Source organism: Carcharhinus amblyrhynchos, chromosome 12 (genome assembly GCF_965287045.1).
Source record: "Carcharhinus amblyrhynchos chromosome 12, sCarAmb.v2.hapA, whole genome shotgun sequence".
Classification (NCBI taxonomy): Eukaryota; Metazoa; Chordata; class Chondrichthyes; order Carcharhiniformes; family Carcharhinidae; genus Carcharhinus; species Carcharhinus amblyrhynchos.
This window is the reverse complement of record NC_137335.1, coordinates 42,801,249-42,817,574: the sequence shown is the minus strand read 5'-3', so window position 1 is coordinate 42,817,574 and position 16,326 is coordinate 42,801,249. Positions and strand designations below refer to the sequence as shown.

At 40.5% G+C, this 16,326-nt stretch overlaps 1 protein-coding gene across 2 annotated transcripts in view; it reads left to right on the top strand.

Moving 5' to 3' along the window:
- acyp2 (acylphosphatase 2, muscle type) overlaps positions 1-13,611 on the top strand; it is a 106,707-nt gene extending 93,096 nt beyond the window's left edge. For both annotated transcript variants that reach the window (XM_080200451.1, XM_080200452.1), the window contains one exon: positions 12,967-13,611. In XM_080200451.1, the coding sequence (XP_080056577.1) occupies positions 12,967-13,081 (115 nt within the window). In that variant the 3' untranslated portion in view covers positions 13,082-13,611. The remainder of the gene's footprint in view (positions 1-12,966) is intronic.
- The last annotated feature ends 2,715 nt before the right edge of the window (positions 13,612-16,326 follow it).

Below are 16,326 nucleotides of genomic sequence, written 5' to 3'. Positions count from 1 at the left end.
GCCACACAAGAATAAAATGTTGTAGGGTCACCAAAAAGGCACGGGTGAAGGCATACACTGTAGTTAATGAGAGTTTAATTGGCTCTATAGATAATCACTACTAACACAGGATCACTGAATTTTCCCTCATAAAGCTTTCCTAAATATTTTAAGGCCTGTGCATTGGGGCATTCATACTTCTTGTAAATGTGACACTTCCATGTTTTGCATTTTCCATCACATGACTTTCATCACACCTATCTGTAAGGCATTTCTGTCATACTTAAGCTTCCTATTTTTAAACTTAGCTCTTATACTTAGCTCGGATTGACTCATTCTTTCCACATGACTCAGTTCACCTCTAGTTCTAGCAGCTGCCAAGCAGTGTATGTGAGTTGCTTTGATATTGTATTGTTTCTATAATGCAACTGCCCAAGGTCTATGAGGATTCAGCTTCTCACCTTTCTTCCTCTCTATGCTGCTGTTGCTTGTTGCCCTTTTCTGTACTCATGATCCATTCGAAAAGACAGTGCGATCTCCCCATTCCTGTTCAAAGGCTTGATGCTCTCTCCATCTCTGCTGTTTAACCTAGTCCGTCTCAAGAAAAAGAAAATTGCTGCATTCTGAACCAATCTCCTTAAGCCAACTTTATTCTCTTTAAAGTGCTTACTGCCATTTCACTACCATTCTAATTATGCACAGTATAAGATTTAAAACACTGTGTTCCAGTTCCTGTGCTATTGGAACCCAGCAATCCAGCCTTTTAGAAGTGAAGGCAGGTTGTCACAAACATCTTTTCCTGTACCAAATGGGGAGTGATTTTCTTCATTGTTTAATGTAAATATGTTGCAAAAATTGCATGTGTAACTAAGATCTGGGAAACAACCTGTAAGGAATATTTCAAACATCTAAAGGTGGGAGCAAAGTGAAGACTTACGATCCTCACAGTCTTCTTTCTCCTATGCTCTTTTCCCAGAAACACTCCCAGATCTAACATGTTCCAGATACCTCCAGTAGTTGCAGTCATAATACATGAAACTAGGATTGTGAATATTATGAATGTAATGCATTTTAAATCTACTCTTGATTTTCCAGTCTAGATCTATATCTGTAGTATAGAATCATGGAATCCCTACAATGCAGAAGAAGGCCATTCAGTCCATCGAGTGTGCACTGACCACAATCACACCCAAGCCTTATCCCTGCAACCAGCCATATTTACCCTTCTAATCCCCTAACACTAACGGGCAATTTAGTGTGGCCAATTCACCTACCCTGCACATCTGGACTGTGGGAGGAAACCAGAGTGCCCGGAGAAAACTCACGCAGGCACAGGGAGAACATGCAAACTTCATTCAGACAGACAGTCTCCCGAGGCTGGAATTGAACCTGGGTCCCTGGTGCTGTAAGGCAGCAGTACTAACCACTGTGCTCTGTAAAAGGGGGAAAGCAATCAGCAGTAACCATGAAGGGTAAATGCTTTCCTTATGTCAGTATCCTATAACAGAATAGATTTCTTATTTTTGCAGGAAATAAAATAAGAAAAATAAATGGTGGTTTTGACTGATTTAAACCTACATGAAAGTAGCTTTAGTCATCAAATAATAGCAGAAGGATTTCTGAATCGGTTGAGATTATTGCAAATTATTTTCAAAGATCTGAGATGTAGCTATAAATGCAAACCTATGTTACAGTAATTGATGTGCAGCAATAATCAGTATCTAAGCATTAGTGTGACAGACTTATGGATGAAGAATCTGACAATTGATAAATAATTTAAAACTTCTTTCCTGCTGATGAGAGAATGAGACCTTCAGGAGCAAGGTCACTTACTTCTCATCTACCCAGAAAATATTATGCTGACAGTGCACTCGAATGGTGCACAGGGATAAGAGAAAATAAGCCCATGTGAGAAAATACCCCGATAAGTGTGAATGAATGCACAACACAATATGGAACTGATCATTACAGATCAGAGGTCCCAGCTGTCAAGCCTGAGAGCATATTTTAACCTTGCCCATCTGACAGAAGTAGGACAGACTGTTAAAATAACTGCAATGGTTTACCTGCTCCAATTCTATTGCCTTCCCACAGGTTATAATTGTACCCTGCTCTTCTATCCAGATGCGATTGCCACCTGCAATAAGACAGCCAGATACTTCTTTAAATATTGCAGACCAGTCAGGTTCCCAGGGATGCAAACTGCATTTCATCCCGAGGTCTGCACAGGAAAGATTAGCCAGTAGTGACCCAGAAAAGTAGCCTAATATTTCAAAAGTTTCCTTATGGGCTCAGTGGAGCAGGAATTAGAATCTTGCCTTCCCAACATCCTTTCCAACCATTTACCAAGACTGGGAATCTGCTGCCCATTCACTCCGTCTAGCTAGTACTTCCCTCTGGTTTCAGGCGATGACTGAATTAAAATCTCCCCACATCGTGCAACAGAAGACAGGATGGTATGCCTGGCAGTTTGCTATTTGACTTGGACTCTAACCACACAATCCCCTTCAGGGGGATAAAATTGGAGATAATGGAAAATGCTGGAAACACTTGACTGGTTTGGTAGCATCTATGGAGAAGGAAAAACACAGTTAAAGTTCTGGGTCTGTGACCCTTCATCAGAATGCGGAAAGTTAGACATGTGATAGGGTTTAAACAAATGAAAGGAGAGAGAATGGGAAGAAGAACAAAAGAGAAGGTCTGTAATAGGTTGGAGAACAAGACAGATAAAATAACAAAAGATCTCATGACACAAAGCCAAAGGGAGTGATAATGGACAAGTAAGGAAACAAAAAATGCATCTATAGGAACAGTGAATGTCAGGATTGCTGCAATTCAAACACAAAGTAGAGAAAAAAACAAGAGAGAAAAATAACCTGCAAAAAACATGAAATGGGAGTAGAGATCAGAATCTAAAATTATTGAACTCAAATGTTGAATCCAGAAGGCTGCAATGTATCCAGTCAAAAGATGAGGTGCTGTAATCAAGCTTCATTGAACACTGCAGCAGGCCAGGGACAGAAAAAGCAAAGTGGGAAAACAGCAGAGAATTAAAATGACAGACACGAGGAAGCTCAGAGTTAGCTTGTAGACTGAATGGAGATGTTTCTCAGAGCAGTCATCCAGGCTGTGTTTCTTTCTCCTTCCCCATAACGCCCCCCAGCCCCGCTCCCAGTATGGCGGAGACTGCTTTCTGAACTGTGGATACAATAGTTGCTTTGGTAGTGCTGAACCTGAAAATTGCTGAATAAGACATTTGTCGTTTTTGTCTTGCGCTCATCAGGACAAGCACAAGAATGCCAAATTTCAAACAATCACAACCATTTACACAATAGGGGAAAAGGGGTACCGAGTGGTTGCCAAGTCAACTCTGTTTGGCCAAGGCATTGCCATGGAGAAAGCGATGGGAAATATACACCCCGTCCAAGGAGCGGACTAAGAGTGGAGGGGATGGTCCCTTTGATATGTTGAAAGGGGAGGGGATGTTTGCTGGTAGTTTCATGTTGGAAGGGGGCAGAAATGGTAGAGCATGATGTGTTGCATATGAAGCCTAATAGGGTGAAAGGACTCACTCATGATTCTGGGAGGCAGGTTAAAGGGTGACAGTACAATTGATAAATAATTTAAAAGTTCTTTCCTGCTAATGAGAGAATGAGTGCTCCTTCAAGAACAAGGTCACTAATTTCTCATCTACCCAGAAAATATTATGCTGACAGTGCAGTCAAATGGTACACAGAGATAAGAGGAAATAAGCCCATGTGAGAAAATACCCCGATAAGTGTGAATGAATGCACAACACAATATGGAACTGATCATTACAGATCAGAGGTCCCAGCTGTCAAGCCTGAGAGCATAGTGACAGAAATGGGACAGGCTGTTAAAATAACTGCAATGAAAAAGAATGGACACAGTCAAGGGCACCCTTCTTCCTGAAGGAGTCAGCTCCATTCTCCCAGTAATTGAATTAATTGGCTTCCTGCTCCAAACTGCTACTATTCCCACTTCTGGGAATGTTCCCTGGTGCTGGGAGGAACTCAGGCTTCACTTCTGTTGCTGTTTTATGCATTTTCTTGATCCCAGCCCTCTCCAATTTATTTGATAGTAAAGTCACAGGTCTGTCTGAGGCCAGAACTCTCCATTCACCTGAAGAAGAGCTTAACCACGAAAGCATGTGAGTTTACTATCAAATAAATCGGTTGGACTTAAACCTGGTGCTGTCAGACTTTTTACTTTATTTAAGCTCACCAGCATCCAGAGCATAAAACTGGGTTCTGGATTCTTTGTTCCACTTTTCAGCTTGGGTGACAACTGGGATATAAGAAGTGGATTCAGTTTCTTTGGGAAGCAAAAAAGTAAAAGAAAAGGCTTGAGTTTCTGCTTTTGCACAAGATCCAGAAATCCTAGATGAAAGTTTCTCACCGTTCACACAGTGAGAGTAAATAATATCCCAGTTGCACTGTAGCTGGTTTCAAATGCTGAAAAGTAACCATTTAGAAATTTGGCAAAAACAGAAACATGACAGAGGTCTCATTTAACAATCCCAATGAACACTTCAGCTGGAACATGTTTGAATTCTCTGCTCATGGTGCTGCCTTTCCTGAGATATGATTCCCCAGGCCTTTTGTCGTCTTTTGGAAATACCTCACCCCAATGAACATTCTTTGTAAACACGCTAGACAGTAAGTGTTGACAACTATTCATACCAAGCCTGATTCCATCCTCACACAACAACTACACAAGTTCTTTCTGAGTGTGGTTACTTGATAATAGTTGGAAACAATGACCATATCATCATTACCGAACTCCAGTATGATGCCACTACTCAACACATCTTCCCCTCAACCCCAATCAAAATTCTGTAAGGATCATTCTCTCCAAGACACCTTGATCTATTCACCACTTGCTGACAAAACCTTCCCATGCCATCATAGAAGGTGCAACACCTGCTCCTTTATTTCGTGATGTGGATATGCCAGCATTGGACTGGGGTAAACATAGTAAAAAGTCTGACAACACCAGGTTTAAATCCAACCGATTTATTTGATAAGAACATAAGAACATAAGAAATAGGAGCAGGAGTAGGCCAACTAGCCCTTCGAGCCTGCCCCGCCATTCAATAAGATCATGGCTGATCTGTCTTGGCTCAGTTCCACATTCCCGCCCTCTCCCCATAACCCTTAATCCCCTCTCTTATCAAAAACCCATCAATCCGCGTCTTAAAAATATTTAGCGAGGTAGCCTCCACCACTTCAACGGGCAGAGAATTCCAGAGATACACCACCCTTTGAGTGAAGAAGTTCCTCCTCAACTCCGTTCTAAACCGCTCCCCCCCTTTATCTTGAGGCTGTGCCCCCTAGTCCTACTGTCCTTTCTGAGCGGGAAGAGTCTCTCCACCTCTATCCTATCCATCCCATTCATCATCTTATACGTCTCAATGAGATCTCCCCTCATTCTTCTAAACTCTAACGAGTACAAGCCTAATTTATTCAGCCTCTCCTCATAGCTCAACCCCCTCAACTCTGGCATCAGCCTAGTAAACCTCCTCTGCACTCCCTCCAAGGCCAAAATATCCTTGCGTAAGTACGGCGCCCAAAACTGCACACAGTACTCCAGCTGCGGCCTCACCAATGCCCTATACAGCTGCGGCAAGACCTCCCTACTTTTATATTCAATCCCCCTCGCAATGAAGGCCAGCATCCCATTCGCCTTCTCACTAGCTTTTGGGGTTAGTCCCTTCGTCAGGTGAATGGAGAGTTCTGGCCTCAGACAAAGCATATAAAGCACATATAAATCACAACAGCGCAGAGTCGCTAAGCAGAGACTGATAGCCAAGTTCCGCACACAGGACAGTCTCAACAAGGATCTTGGGTTCATGTCGCACTATCTGTAACCCCCGTGACTTGCCTGGGTTTGCAAAACCTCACCTACTGTACTATCTGGAGACAATACACATCTCTTTAACCTGTGATCAGTGCTCCTTCCACTCAAATTGTTGGCCACTTTAAGACTTGAACAGCAGGTTAGGTGTAAAAATTCGCATTCTAATCAGTAATCTGTAAACTGTCTGTGCTTTATATGCTCTGTCTGAGGCCAGAATTCTCCATTCACCTGACGAAGGGACTAACCCTGAAAGCTAGTCAGTGTACTATCAAATAAATCAGTTGGACTTAAACCGGGTGTTGTCAGACTTCTTACTCCTTTATTTCCTCCCTGCTCACCATCTCAGGTCCTAAACACCCCTTTCAGGTGAAGCAGCACTTCATGTGCACCTCCTTTAATCTGGTCTATTGCATTTGTTGCTCCCAATGTAACCTACTCTACATCAGAGAGACTAAACGCGGACTGAGTTACCGCTTTGCTGAACACCTTCGGTTCGTCTGCAAGCAGGACCCTAATCTTCCTGTTGCTTGCCACTTCAACACACCACCCTGCTCTCTTGTCCACATGTCCTTCCTTGGCCTTTTGCAATGTTCCAGCAAACCTCAATATAAACAGCAGGAGCTGCATGTCAGCTTCTGATTGAGCACTTTACAGCCTTCTGGACTGAACCTTGAGTTCAACAACTTCAGAGCATGAACCGTCCTCTCCACCTTCACCCCATTTCCATTTATTTTATTTCATTTTGTTTCATCTCATTCATCCATTTTACCATCCTTCTTTCTTACCTCCATTTTTCCACTTCTCCATTCCAGCTCTCCTTGCCCTCATCCCCCCCTTCCCTCCCACTGGGCAACTGTCACACTCCTCAGGCAGCCCTTTTACAATCTGTATCTCTGAACTGTTATTCACCCATTCTGATCATTTAATCAACAATTTTAGCACCTTCTCAGCCTTCTGTATCCTCATTTTCAGTCCCTTTGTCCCATTTCAATTCCCACCTCTCTCTTTCCATCCTCATAATATAAATCTCTGCTGAATCTCTTTGCCCTCAGTTCTGACAAAGAGTCATCTAAACCCAAAACACTGGCCAGTGTTCTCTCCCCACAGATGCTGTCAGACCTGCTGAGATTTTCCAGCATTTTCTGTTTTTATCATTGTTACCCGCCTTGGAGGTCCGTTGTTGTTCCCCATCCACTGGCCTGGTTAAGAGCAACTACCCAATTCAAAACTCAGATTAAATCCCTGAACTCCCTAACCTACACCAGTTCCACTGAGCTATCTTTGGAAGCCAAGCCAGAAGTTCAAAACAGATATGTGCATCTCTATCTGTGCCAATATCTCCTTTGAAAATTTCCTAGCAACCCCTTCAAGCTTTGTTGTACATTGAAAGGAGGCAGTAAATTAGATGCAGACTGTCATAAAATTCCCTAACCTGATGGATTTGCTGTCATTAATAGTATGGAGTGAATTTCCACAGAATTCACCTGCTATAACTTTGGATAAAGGATCTTGAGATTCCAAAAATTGAAGGTTTTTGTGGTTCTTCCACTAAACTTATAGTAGACAATTAGAGAAAACGCACATGGAAATTCACCCTTTACAGCTGCCAAATGTTAAAAACAGGGAAAAGGATCAAAGAACTGAAAGTGATATCAAAGAAAGAAACTTATACAATTCTTTTCAAATAATTCATTTTTATTTTAAGATGTTTACTCCCAAAGTTGCATGTTCTGACCTGAACAGTGCTCTGTATATACACCACATAGACAAGCAACATTTGCCTTCCTTATTTGTACATACATTCCAGTTCTTTTGCAAAGAAAAAGATCTCAAGGGAAAAGTTATTTGAAGCACTTGAATACCACAACATATTCCAAGCAGGCTATTGTTTTACTGGGAAATGGGAAATCTATAGATAAGCAGAAAGCACTGTTACACAAGCAATGGCTATTTTTCAATTTGAACATCCTACATACAACACTGAATTAGTTTGGCAGAGATTCCTGCAGTTGTGTAAACTGCTAACATCTCTAATCACCCAGATTTTCCTGAAATGGGACATCTCACAGCATGCCCTATTAGTTATTAGAGAATTTATCCTGCAGAGCTCAAAAGTTGCTGAAAGTGAAAACAGATAACAGTGTGACCAATGCAACAGGATCATCTGGGGCCTTAGTAAATGACAGCACAGTAATCCTAAACCAATAGGACGTAAGGAATGAGAAAGAAAGGAAGGGACAAAGAAGGAACTTTGGCAAATGAAAAGCAAATCAGGTACAGAAAGAACAGGGAAGAAAATAAAGATCGAATTAAGAGAGTGAAAAAGCAACAAAAAGGAAAGCTAACAAAAATATTTTTTAAAAACTTCAAACAATTTGATTCTTGTAGGAACAAGACTCCAGTTTCATTATTTTCTTTTGTACTATTAGGCTATTAAGTAGCAGTTCTAAATTTCAGTGACAATTTAATTGGCAATTAATGTGCAAATGCGGCAATTCCTCCTGTTTTTAATCAGATGAATGTAAATTGTACAGCAAATTATGGCAGGTCACAATTTCTCTTCACCATTAGTTACTGGAGGATTTGCACATTAATAACAGTGAGCAGCACTAAGTTTTCAGGTTTCTTTTTTGACCTTGTAATAAACCTGGTTGAGCTTCTTTATTAGTAACTTTTACATAGTAATTGTCAGACAACATTCTTCTCCAGGTGGTATATCAGTTGCAGTGTGGCAATCCACTGTTAATCTGCTGTTATTTCTTCCCAGGATTGTGGTGAAGCACGTGAAATGGTTTTGGAACAGGAATAGTACTTATGATAGGCTCACTATTGCTGGCAAAGGAGGAAATTCACATAACATAGGAACGTATACAAAGTGACTTAGAGAAACCCAGTCTGTCTCATCCAATTACAATGTCTTACTCATCATAATTTATACACTTCAACCCCATCCAGAGCCATGTAATCTCCAGAGAGTGATGAAAAATCAAAGAAAGATCTAGATACATTAGTGGCGAGAAAATTTAGGAAGTTTCTCTCTAGCCCATTTAGGCTATCAAAACTAGTCTAGTCATCAGAAAAAGGCTAAATACCAGAAAAAACTCCTTTCATGATTTCATGTGTGCAAGAAATACTATGAGGAAAATATGGAGTCGCTGAAAACTTTTAATTGATACCCTAAGGAAAAAAATTAGGTAAGGCTGGAAAATGGGCACAAGGGTCCCAACATGTGACAAACTGCTACCTGTTCATTGTGATGCAAGCAGCATGCAAACTTCAAGCTCCCTGCTAATTTAATTATTGCTGGCGGAAAGCCCAGTGTTAAAAGCACCGCTGAGTGGCTGCACACATCAGCAAGTTTGTGGAAAGCTAGCATGCTCATAGCTAGATTCATCTCAAAGGCAAAGGTGCATTCTGGTTGCAGGAGGTGCTGGAATTGGTTACAGAAGAGACTCTGAGCATAAAGAAGGGTGAAAGTGAAGCAAAAGCCAGAAAGCATGTCCAAAGTTCCTGATGCAACACTGATGGCCTTAATATAGCAGGTTCACACATTGAGAGAGAGCCATTACCCAGAAAGTCTTTCAGACTGATAGGATAGTGGGAGAACATAGCTGTCCCTGTCAATGCCAGCAGTCTAGTCCAGAGGGCCTTGAGACTGTGGAAGAAATTTAATGATCTCACATGAGTGATCAAGGTCAGTGAAGCACCTTCACTGTTCCATTCACCATCAGGCTTGACTCATCTACCAATATTCTCCATCACTTATGATTCAGATCTCACATTCATAGCCTTATCTCACCCCCTACACTCAGCATGACTGCAAGTCTCACACTATTCAACTGGGACAGGCACCATAACCACAACACGTTGGACCACAGATATGAAGAAGGCCCCACCCATGGCCAGTTAAATCATTCTGAAGCTGTCTGCCATTCCAGGAAACCTGTCTCTAAGACAAAAGGAGAAATCTGTTGAAGGAGCCAAAAAATTCAACACCTTGACAACCAGGAAATCACCTTCCTAGGAGAAATAAAGGAAAATAAAAGCTAGTATTGGAATGCTAGCACATAAATAGATATCCAACCAAATTCAACTTAGATACAGGAGCTGTTATTTCAGTGTTATCTGACAGAGTTTCAAGACTGAATAAAATGACTCTATTCGTCTCTAGGGTCTCGACAATCAAATTAAATGGTGACAGCCAGCCATATAAGACTCTAAAATACAAACATAGAGAATTGTCTGAAATATTGCACATTATGAAGAATTCTCTTCAAAGAACAAACAAGTTGCATAGCTCCAAACCTGCTTATAAAAGTTAGCAAAATCAATGCAAAAATACGAGACAATGAATTTAGGAGGGAACTCCCCATAATTTTGAAAGGTGTAGGTAAGCTGAAGATGGGGTATCACATTATATTCAAGACAGAAGCTAAACCCATTTGTCTAATCACATCAGGTAAGATCCCCCACTCAGTGGATTCAAGACCCCTACCCTTGGTTCAATTCAAATCTCTGTTAAATTAACCCACCTCAAAAAGGCAGTGGAAAGAGAAATACATCCAATAGAATAAGTAAATGAGGGCTTGGCCCAACTTGCACAAAGCACAATCTTCATCAATGCCAGTTACCACTGGATCAGGAATCAAAATTCCAAACTACTTTCATTACACCCTTTGGCTGGTAGTGTTTTAACCACCTGCCATTTGGCATCACGTCGGCTCCTGAAATATTCCAAAGGACGTTATCCAATGTACTGCAGGGCATGGAAGGTATTTTATATCACATGAACAACATCTTGATCCATGGTTCAACCAAACAGGAACACGATAATAAGATTGGGGAAGTCTTACCAGCAATGTAAGAGGCTGACTTGATGCCCAATGACAGCTGTGAATTTTCTAAACCCATGATAAAGTTCCTTGAGCACATTATCCAAGCAATTACTGTAGAACAACAGCAAACAAAGGAATTCCTGCCACCGAGAAATATAACAGAGTTACAGAGCTTAATTGGCATGGTCAGCCAACTAGATAAATTTCTGTCTCACTTAGCCCAGATAAATTACCCTGTAAGACATTTTTTATGACAGGACCAGGCATGGTGCTGGCCCAAGCATTAGTAGCAGTCATTTGAAAAAATCTGAATGATGCCAATATCCTCAGAGGTTCTAGCTCATTGTAACAGCTATTGTATCTGAAATGGGACAGGGAATCATGCTATTTCCATGCCCAAAATGATGGCAAAAGAAGACGTTTACTGTGCGATCAGATCACTAACTGAGATTGAGCAGTGCTATGCGGTTATCAAAAAGGAAGCCCTCGCAGTGACTTGACATGTGAGAAATTCTCTGATTATGTATTGGATCTACAGTTTAAGATTGAAACTGATCATTGGTCATTAGTAACTCTGTTGAACACAAAATCAATTACAAAGATGCCACCCAAGATTCAGAAATTCTGACTTAGACTCATAGGATATGACATTATGACAGTGTATGTATGGGGTTAAAAAAGACTATAGCCAGTGCCCTGTCCAGGATAGGGCAATTACCCGCTACAGGAAGATAAAACCTTCATAGCAGAAGTCAAAGTTTTCACAAGTGGAAGCCTTCACAGTTGAAGCCTAGCCTACTAAATACTTGCCAGCTATAGACCAGAAGTTGTGCAAATTTTATGCAGTCCAAAGGCAAGATGATGAGTCCAGATTCACATACTCTGCCTGGACAGATAGCATTCCAAGGAATCCTGTCTTGAGGAAATATTTTGAACAACGTCATCACTTCAACATTAGAGACGACCTCCTGTTATATGATGAATGAATGTTGGCACCATGACCTCTCCACTTGGAAGTCCTCCAGAAGATTCACCAAGGGGATCTTGACGTAATCAAGTGTCAAGTCAAGGCCCAGCAGTCTCTATGGTGATGTGGGATTTCACCATTGAAAGAAGAAAGAAGATATGGATCAGAGACCAGAAATGTGCTAGGATGATAACTGGGAAGCTGCAGCAACCAAGATCCTATCTATTCAATACACAGTCAGGCATCATTCAAAGTAACAGATCTGCCCCAAGTTCAATGGACAGAAAACCACAAACTCAGGTGCAGTGTACCCTGAATTGCAAGATAATGCCACACCTACAGAATCACAAATGAGAGAGACCAGGAGTGACAACCTCGACAAACTGACCTCAGAATCAGAATTCCCATCTACCCCAGAAGGAACTCAGCATACTCAATCAGGAAGACGGGTGAAATCACCGTAGAGATATTCCCTTTGAGAGAAGATATTTTAGGGGAGGTGTAGGAGAATGTATGCATAATATTAAGGGGATAAAGACTCAGAGGAGATGTGGAGGAAAGTGTTAACTCTAATGCTAGTTACTGAGCATGTGCGTAAGGAACTATGTCACCATGACTGAGAGATGTATGTGAAACTCTCAGAGTAGCTCCAGCTGTGTCTTGATATTATTTAACCATTGTAAATAGTTTACTTGTAAGTAAATGTTTTTGAACAGAAGACTGTTGCCTCTAGCAAGATTTCATCTAGAGTAAGAAGATAACAAATCCTGATATAAGCCCGCAATAACAGAGTGTCCAGCTATATTTAACACCCAGTCCTGGCCTTCTTTGAGCCAGGTCTCTTGTTATAGCCACATCATATTTCTACATGTCAATCAGCATCTGTAACTCACCAGTCTTGTTAACCACACTGCTTTCACATACATTAATCCTGATTTAGATGTTATAACTTTATCCTTTACCTAATAAATTTCTATTCCTAATCTAAGACTATTCTTGCTGTATTCTGTGCACCTTGCTATTCCCCTCATTCTTTCTCCTAGTTCCACACTCCTGCCAAGTTGGTTAAAACCTCCTTAATAGCATTAGTAAGTCACCGTGCAGGGAATTCTGTCCCGGCTCTGTTTAGGTGCAATTCATACAGGTCCCATCTCCCCAGATCAGGTAAACCCAAATGATACTATTAACTGGAGTACACCACACCACTTCCACAGCCCGAAAGACATCACCGACTGCAACAATATTTAAAGAATGGTGCACACAGGGTAACTAACTTATATAATTCTACTTTGCTTCTCTCTACAGGAAGAATTGGTTAAGCAAAGTGGGAAGTCCAAGCTCTCGCATCGACCGAGCACATTTTTCAAATGAGAAAGAAATCTCCAAACTGGAATACAGTAATTTCAGCACCAAATACTAATAGCGTGATCTTACATCACTTTCCAGCGCACAGCTGAAGCAGCCAGCTGGAATAGTCAACTAAGTGGCTTTAATTGCATGACTGCTATTTATTGGAAGAGCTTTTCTTTATTACTAAAACAAGCAATAATCTACTGTTAGAAACAAGTGATGTGAAAAAAGATTGCACTAATATACAAAAGGTATCACTCTGTAGAACCGTAAACTGAGGACAAATTTTTTTCTCAAAAGACGCTGTTCACCTTCCTCAAAGTAAAAATAAACTCCTGTGGAAGCACATTGCTGTGCTGTCTTCACTTGAGAATGTTTATTTTAAAAATGTGAACCAATTAGTTTTGTAGTCAAAGTATATAAATGAGAAAATAGGAATAAAAATAAATGAACTGTGGTATTCAAGTCATTTTTAATTATTGTGCATTGAATTGACTTTAAAACAAGAAAAATACCATTCACTCTCCAAAAGCTAATGTTATAAAAAATATGATTTGACATTCTTTGTGACGATCAAGAAATAAAAGTGCTTTAAACCTATTATGCCTTTTCTTTAAATTGTTTATACATTATTGAAAGGCTTTACATTTGCTGTTCTAATTGAATATACCACCTACGTGTTATCCTCATCAGTGGAGTAGGTGACTGAGTGAAGATCAAGAACAGATGTAGTCTGTGTGTGTTCTTAGTTTGTGTGACACCAATCTGTCAACTTTTCTTCTCTTGATTTTCATTCAGGACTAGTTTTGCCATTATTCTTCACTCCTTCACTCTTGATCAGTGTCTCAAATCAGAGACATGTTACATCATCTCAGCTAAAGGGGAGAAAAAATCACATTTCTAAGAAACAAATGGGAGGTTTAATCAAATGTAAACCATAAAACACATTTAGGTTTAAATTAAACTTTGGCCCTTAACATAACTTCAAAATACGTAATAACTGATTTTATAATAATTAGGTAAGAACCTCATCCACCAGCAGCATGCAATTGTCATCACAACAATCAGATCATTGCTTACTGTGTTTTGCCATTCTCACGAATGAGCCTAAAGCCACTATTTTGGACTTGAATAGTGCCCAGTATACCTTAAATTACCCTGAAAACTTTGAACAACAGGTTAAGATAGCCATTTGACATTACTGCTATGTAGTAGCAACATGAGTGATATTTTCCACTACCAAAACACTGCCATCAAGCCAAAAAGATGTTCTGCCTTTCATAGAAATGAGTAACGTGGTATATAAATTTCAGTGCCAGTGTGATGCCAGGTTGACCCAATGACTGGCGGGATTGTGTCAAATAGCACATACCTTCAGTTGTGCGCATTAGGCAGTATACTGATTGTACTCAACCAGCCTGTGCTCACAAACCTCAGAGTATAGGTCAAATGTTAAGTATGATTCCACAATTGGGCAGCACTAGGTGAGCAACCCTGAGTTTGCTAAGGATTACACTAACAATTAATTTAAGATCATCAGTCAGGCTCACTAGAAGCTACATATATTCATATACCCTGTCCTCTGAGGTAAAAGGAACACATCTGGGAATTGTACCTTCTTTGAGTTAGACAAAAGCAAAGAGGTCAATAGCTGTCTGATGCATTCTCCATGACAAATCCTCAGCCAACCAGGTCAACTTGCCAACCAAGAAACACCATTTTCTTACATAGTATAAATTGTGGTCCCCTTTGAAATTTGGCATTCTTACATCTGTCCAAGTGCAAATCAGGAAAATTTCAACAGTACGTCCTTTTTTTCAGCAGTACTCAAGCTGTGTACTACCAAGTGACGATTTATTTGTGCAAGTCTTCTGTTTTGTGATTGGAATCATCATTTTTCATTGTGTATTTTTGTCAGTGCAAATAACAACATGCATTTTTATAATGTATTTTGCATTGATAAATGTCTCAAAGTGCTTCACAGAGGTGCAACGGAATGAAAATTGACATGAGCCAAAGACAGCGATATTAAAAATGATGATTAAAAACCTGGGTTTTAGGGAGGATCTTATAGGTGGATATGGAAGTATAGTGGCGGAAGTGTTTAAGGAGTGAATTTCAGACTGTAAGGCCTTGGTGGCTGAAGGAACGGCTGCCGAAAGTGGCTGACAGGAAGAAGGAAGCTCAAAAGGCCAGAGGCAAAGAAACTGAGAGGGGTTATTGGGCTGGTGGAAGTTTCAAAAATAGTGAGATGACATAATGAATTCAAACACAAAGATAATAATTTTAAATGACAGGTACCAGGGGACAGGGAAGTCAATTTAGGTCAACAAGGACATGAGTGATGGTAGAGTAGAACCTGATATGGGATAAGATATGGACAGCAGAGGTTTGGATGAGCTGAAAGCTGCAGAATGTGGAAGGGGCTTGCAATAGACGAGTTTGGAGGTAACTAAAGCATGAACAAAGGCTTTTAATAGCAAATGGGATGAAGCTAGGCTGGAAAGGGGTGATGTTGTAGAGATGAAAATAATATTCTTTGTAATGGAGAGTATATAGTGTCAGAAACTCAGTTGAGGATGGCAAGGTTACAAGCAATCTTGTTCAACCAAAGACAGTGGCTTGGTGTTGGGGATGGAATCAGTGGAAAGGGCATGGGTGACACCAGTGTGAATCCCATCCATTGTTTTAGGACGAAATGACTTAAGGAGCTGACAGGATAATGAGCATCCAAGTTTAAATTTTCACCTAGTCACAGAACAACTCCACATTTATGGTGAGATAATTTCTTTGTGTTTACAAAAACATCAGCATTGTGAGTGAGGTGCATACAGTCTATTTTGTCATGTACTCTGCAGAACATTAGACATGTGGAGGTAAAGCTGCCATAGCCCCAGATGATCATTGGCAGTGACTGGTGGTGATTTCATTCCGGTTTTTTTTACATTTTAATTTAAAGAGGAGAATCTGTTAGCATCCAACAGGTTCTGTTTAATGGGTGTTGCTTGAAGTACATGTAGGTAATAAGGTGAATAGGTGCTGGGCATATTGACTTGTTAATTAATATCAATCGTTTATAAGGGAAAGTCAACCAGCACTAGCAACTTGTGGTTGCGGGGGGCAGGGGGGCTCTTTTAAGGGCACTAGCAACTTGGTGTGTTTAGATGGGAGAAGTTAGCTCTGCAGTGAGCGCTAAACGGCTGTGCACAAACAGCCCAATCTTAAAATATGTAATAATTGATTTTATAATCATTAAGTAAGAACCTCATCCACCAGCAGCATGTAATTGTCATCACAACTTTACCACTTAACAAA